Genomic DNA, 6342 nt, shown 5'->3' with positions numbered 1-6342 from the left:
CGCGTAGCACTTCATATATATAATGGTAATGGTAGAAACAATAGATGACATTACTTGTAAACTTAGGAAATTTCATTTTGTTTGGAAATAAAATTTGTTAGCACTCAAATAATTGAATTGATAAATTTGAAAATAAGAATAATTGAACTTCAAAAATTTGGACATTTGACTTTTCAGTACCGTATCTACTTTGAACTTGATAATGTGGCCAGACATTCAAGTCCTTTATTTTTTCTTCTTTTGTCAGTATTAGTTCTTGAGAAGGGTTCAAATGACTCCATTTTTAAAATTTTTAATAACTCAAAATTTAAATCTTAAAATTCAAAATAAAACTATTGGATATGAACTATATTATTTTATCTATGCATGTGTAAAAAATATGACATTTCAGTTTTGTTATGGTTGTCATCTTGAGCTTATAAAAATGTATACTAATGTGAATAATTTCTAGATATTGATTTTTCAACTTATTGATTCACATAAAAACAAAATCAAAATGTAATAATTTTTATGGGTACATAGAGAAAATAACACAGATCACATCTCTAAATGATGGAGGCACAAAAAATGAAGACATTTGAACCCTTTTCTCAGTTGTCAAGTATTAATCTGAAATTTTGTTTTTCCAAAAAAGAACTTTTTTTTTCTATATGTACAGAGTACCTACAGTACACGTACAGTACAGATTACTTGTTATCCAATTAAAAGTCAGTCAAGAAATACATTTATTAACTCCGTGATTTTAGAATAACCCGGCTGCTATCTTGAAATTTGTATCAATTACAAGTTTACAACTTGAAATACTTTATTTTAGTTAACAGTAACCACATTATCCCTTTATATAATTGGTTCAATCATGCTGTCTTTCTCAAAGTAATCTTCGTCGCCATACATAATTCAAAATTTTCTCACCCCCTCAACAAAGAGATATCATTCATGGAGAGTTGCCAAGAAAAACCAATGGAGGTGACACCTCATATAGCCATGCTTCCTTCTCCCGGCATGGGACATCTCACACCCTTTGCCGAGCTTGCGAAACGACTCATCTCTCTCCATGGTTTCTCTACTACTTTCATCACCCTCTCTTCTTCACAATCCCCCACACAAACCGCCTTCCTCTCCTCCCTTCCTCCTTCCATATACTCCCTCTCTTTACCCCCCATCTCGCTCTCTGATGCACCGTCAGATGCCCGCATTGAAACCTTACTATCACTGGAGGCCTCCCGTTCAGTTCCTGGTGTAACTTCCATACTGCATGACTTGAAAAAGAAGACCAATCTTGTGGCTTTTATTGCGGATCTGTTTTGTTGTGATTTATTTGAAGCCGCAAGATCAATTGGTTTGCCATGCTATTTGTTCTTTCCATCTAACTGTCTCTTCCTTTCTCTCATGTTACATCTTCCAACTCTTGATGCAACCACCAAATGTGAGTACCGTGACCTACCAGGTCCACTAGAGCTACCAGGGTGCATGCCGATTCCGGGCCCTGATTTGCTCCATCCTTTGCAAGATAGATCAAATGATTGCTATAAATGGATGGTCCACCATGGAAAGAGGTACCATGAGGCAGATGCCATTTTGGTCAATTCATTCGAGGCAATTGAGCCTGATACAGTAACAGTACTACGAGAGCACCGACCACCGGTTCATGCCATCGGGCCTATGATTCGTGATAAGTCAACCGATGGGTTCGATAAATCCAGCTGCCTTGATTGGCTTGACAAGCAACCTGTCGGTTCTGTGCTGTATATTTCCTTTGGTAGCGGTGGGGCCCTTACAACAGAGCAAATGAGAGAGCTAGCTTTGGGTCTTGAGATGAGCAAGCAGAGATTCCTTTGGATGGTAAAAAGCCCTTTAGGAGAAGAGGTGGTCGGGGCAAATTACCTACAAGAAGGAATTAAAAATGACACTTTCGCATTTTTACCCCCAGGGTTTGTCGAGAGGACCAAAGAGGTCGGGATGTTGGTGCCTGCGTGGGCCCCACAAATCAGGATCCTGAGTCACCAGTCCACAGGAGGATTCATGACCCACTGTGGATGGAACTCGACTGTTGAGAGTGTTATTAATGGTGTGCCCATGATCACGTGGCCGCTCTACGCAGAACAACATCAGAATGCGATAATGCTCGTTGATGGCATCGGTGCAGCTCTGAGGCCGAAGGCGAGGCATGATGGTTTGGTAGTGAGAGAGGAGATTGCGAAGGTGGCAAGGGAATTGATGGACGGAGAGGAGGGGAAGAGGGTTAGAGGAAAGGTGAAGGAGCTGCAGGAGGCCGCAATAAATGCCGCGGCGGAGGGGGGAGCGTCTTATGAGGCTCTTGTAGAGGTAGCGAAAGGGTTGTCAGGGGGGCACTAATTACGAGATTGATCCGACTCAGCATGTCAGATACAAGATCACAATTGGCCTACGGGCTATTGAAAGCAAAAAGAAAAGAAAAGAGAACAGATACAAGATCACAGTATCTTATTTCAATTATATGAACAAGTATATAATGTTTGACCAATCACAGCTAGCGCTCATCATGTCATCATCATCTTCCTCTTCATATAATATAAGCACGTAGATGTAATGATTAAATATCGGCTCTCTTTTAATTAATTACTTTGCCTTCTTTTAATTTTATCCATCATTTTTATGTTTTTTCACGTGTAGAAGTCTAAATTTATTTAGACACGCACTTGCAGTATTAAAATTTTATTATCTGGTTGATTCTTATTTCCTTTCAATTTTTTAGATTGATTAATAATTAATTGATTATGTCTTATTTGTTTTCATATTTTTATGTTCCCATTAATTTATTTAACAAAAAATTACCATGAACATCAGAATTGGTGAATTTAAAAATGGTTTGAACATAGACCGGTTGGTATTTTGATAGTAAAGCATTCTTTTCATTTGTATTAATTGTTACTTTATGTAACATTTCACGTTCATTTGCACATCACTACTAAATTAAATTAACTTAATTAAAATTGTTGGGGATGAGATAATATTTCAATTAACTTAATTTAAATTTAGTAGTATAATTGTTGAAATAAAGTACATATATATTAAATTAACTTATTACACCTTAATCTACTTTTGTTTGGTATATTAATTCAAAGGGGACTAAGAGCATCTATATCTCTGAAATTTTATGGATTTGTAATCCGAAATGGAGATTTCTATTCTAATTTCAGAGCTGTATTCCAGTGTTTTATTTAAAAATTATTGAACAAAGTTTTTTATTAAGAGATTATTCCATTCTTATTCTACTTAGCAAACATGATATATATATGGTCCTACAATTTAGTGGGTTTTTTTTTTTTTTTTTGGCAACGATTGACAATTAATGTTGAGGTCTCTCTGCAATGTATAAGTTTATTGTTTGATAAAACGGGTATAACTATACCGCCTCTTTATTTTCTTAAAAGAAATACCAGTCATTATAAAATTTATAATGTAAATCTTCGAGACAAATTAAAATTATAATTTGAGCACGAATATATGAAACTATGACGGGACGGATCAATTACTATATAACATAAGAAAAAAATATTTTGGCGGGACCACTAAAACATTAACATTTGTCGTAAGTAGTGTTGTAAAAAACGTCCATTTAGGCTGATTAATCGGCCGATCGACTAGTTGTTGGGTGACCAAACCGTTATGATTTTTTTTCAATTAATCAACCGATTATTCTGTTTATGGCCAATTATTCTTGATTATTCTCTATTAATCGCTTCGCGGTACCCTGCCCGTCCGACGACCGCATGCCGTTATTTACAACACTGGTTGTAAGTAGTATATATTTACAGTTTTCTTGATAGTGCTAGAAATGGTTAATCCTAAACTTTAATTAACAAGTACAAACAGTGTGTGTATCAGTTCCGAGAAATATTCAGGGATACTAAATGTGGTAGAATTTTTTCATAAAAATAATGCATTAGAATTTTTGGTAGTAGTTGATGGAAAGAGGAATATAACAAGTTAACAACCATGAATACGGCACTATAATAGTAAAATTTCTAAATCGTGTAGAAAATTTTACAATAATGGAATAGTCTTCCATGTAGCTTATTTAAGCAATTATAGTTTGGTGCTTGGTACCATTATATCCACAATGTTTAATGCTTGAGAGACGTCACATGCCTATCTTAAATGACTTTTCCAATGGTTTGTTAGATCATAAAGCATTGGAATCGGATAAGGAATCCCTTTTAATTTGCATGAAATGATGAAAGCTTGTACTGACGCTTCAATGAGGTCATGCTTACCAAACTGGGCCTTTGTTGCATCAGTTGGGCCAGAAATTGCTGAAAATCATTTGGGCTGCCAGTTAAAAACAACATTATCGGTCTTCAACCCCTTTCCTGTAAGCCTATGAGCAATTAATAATACACACTTTACTTCATAGACTTTTCATAGACTTGGGAATTTTGTTGTAGAAATTTCGATTGCAGTTATTCAGGTATTAGCAAATACATTTGGGGACAAGAAATGGGTTTTAAACCAACTTTTTGAAAATCCTTTGGTCAATTTCATATCTTAGTCCTATTTTTTCTCAGAAAAGCTATACGCTGTAGTCCCGCCACCAAGTTAGAGTCTGGGATCATGCCTCATATTTTTGGATTAATTTTGAAGTTTTTAACTAATAATTAATAATAGCTTCACTGCTGGATCATACCCTCATATAGTCATATAATTTCTTGGTATTTTTTTACACTTGTCTATTTGATCAATAAAAATATAGTAGGCTTTTTGTTTAAGAATTATGACTTCAAAAAGTTGGTCATCGATCAGTAACAAAACAGGGAAAACAGCTCGATGGATACGAACGTGTAATATACACTAGTGGAGAATCCACAATTAGTGTCGCCTCATTAGTGTCGGCTATACTTTAAAGACTGACACTAATAACGTAGTGTCAGCTCTTTCTTATTAATCGATACTAATATGTGACATTTAGTGTCGGCTCCTAATTATTAACCGATACTAAAACTTAGTGTCGGCTGTTTATAAACAGCCGACACTAATATGATACAATTCGTGTCGGTTGATTATAGATAGCTGACACTAAGTATTAGTATCAGCTAAAGTTTAACAGCCGACACTAATTGTTGGGTATTAGTGTCGGTTGATTATTATTAGCCAACACTAAGTGTTAGTATCAGATAATTAGACCGGCCGACACTAATAAGTATAATTTATATCTGTTTTCTGGCTAGGTTTTAAGATGAACAGAAACAAACGACGCTAGCTGAGCTCTCTCTCAACTGCTGTCTCTATACGCGAATCACTGAGATTTTTTCATTTTCTGCACTTTGATCTCTCTCCACTGCATTGTAAGTTCGACTTTGTATATTTTTTGATGATCAGGAACAATTTTGTATGATGAGCCAAATATAATTGGTTTTCACTTCTAAACCTTGGACTTTCCTCAAACATTTTCCAGTGCTTGATGTTAATTATTGATTCATGTGGGGTATATTCCGAGGTAATTGAGTTGATGAGTGAGTGAGTCTATGGTACTATGCATATTACGGGTTGGTCCGTGTTATTGCTCAATATTCGAGTTTTCAAAATTCTAATGGTCGATCCGAACCGTTCATCTTGTTCTCCATATTAATATGTGTTTGGAGACCAAATTGTACATTTTTTGAAATTTTTTTACTATTTTTTTAGATATTTAGAAAATCACTTGATGTGAAATTTCTGGACCATCCAAAAACAGTGATTTTCAATAAATATAAAAAAATAGTAAAAAAATTTCAAAAAATGCAAAATTTGGTCTCCAAACACATATTAATATGTAGAAGAAGATGAACGGTTCGGATCGACCATTAAGATTTTGAAAAGTCAAATATTGAGACATAACACGAACCAAATCGTAATATGCAAGTACCATAGACTCACTCTAAAAAGATTATGCAAAGTGCAGGGACCATAATGAATCATTTGAGAAAAATAGCAATTTCCCTTTGTTCCTTAGGTATTAAAATTGTACTTAGTTTTAAAAAATTAGATGGAAATTCTGATAATTGAATAAAAATATACATGCTGTTTGTTTTACTTACAACAAATTAATTCGAAAATTTCAATTTTAGGAGATTTATAAAAGAAATTGGTGCTACAATTTTGAGAGATTTGGTACGACGATCTCGATCTTCATGTCACTCGATTCGGCATCCAAAAAAATTGTAAGTATAATATGAAACTCATGTTTAATTTTGGTGCATGAATATGTATTATGATAAATGTATGTAGTAAATTAAATGTATGTATAGTTGGTAGGTATGGAGCTAAAGTATTGTCTTATGAGCCACAACCGAATTATTAATGCCTTTAGGTCACGATACCCAT

The 6342-nt window shown here is 34.7% G+C and overlaps 1 protein-coding gene across 1 annotated transcript; it reads left to right on the top strand.

Moving 5' to 3' along the window:
- The first annotated feature begins 838 nt into the window (after positions 1-838).
- LOC144571526 (hydroquinone glucosyltransferase-like) lies at positions 839-2455 on the top strand. The gene has a single exon (XM_078320853.1). The coding sequence runs from the start codon at positions 937-939 to the stop codon at positions 2353-2355; it is 1419 nt and encodes a 472-aa protein (XP_078176979.1). The 5' UTR covers positions 839-936; the 3' UTR covers positions 2356-2455.
- Positions 2456-6342: the final 3887 nt, after the last annotated feature.

This window comes from Carex rostrata, chromosome 19, assembly GCF_964058835.1.
Source record: "Carex rostrata chromosome 19, lpCarRost1.2, whole genome shotgun sequence".
Taxonomy (NCBI): Eukaryota; Viridiplantae; Streptophyta; class Magnoliopsida; order Poales; family Cyperaceae; genus Carex; species Carex rostrata.
Note: the sequence above shows the minus strand (reverse complement) of the source record. Positions and strands in the feature narration are given on the sequence as shown.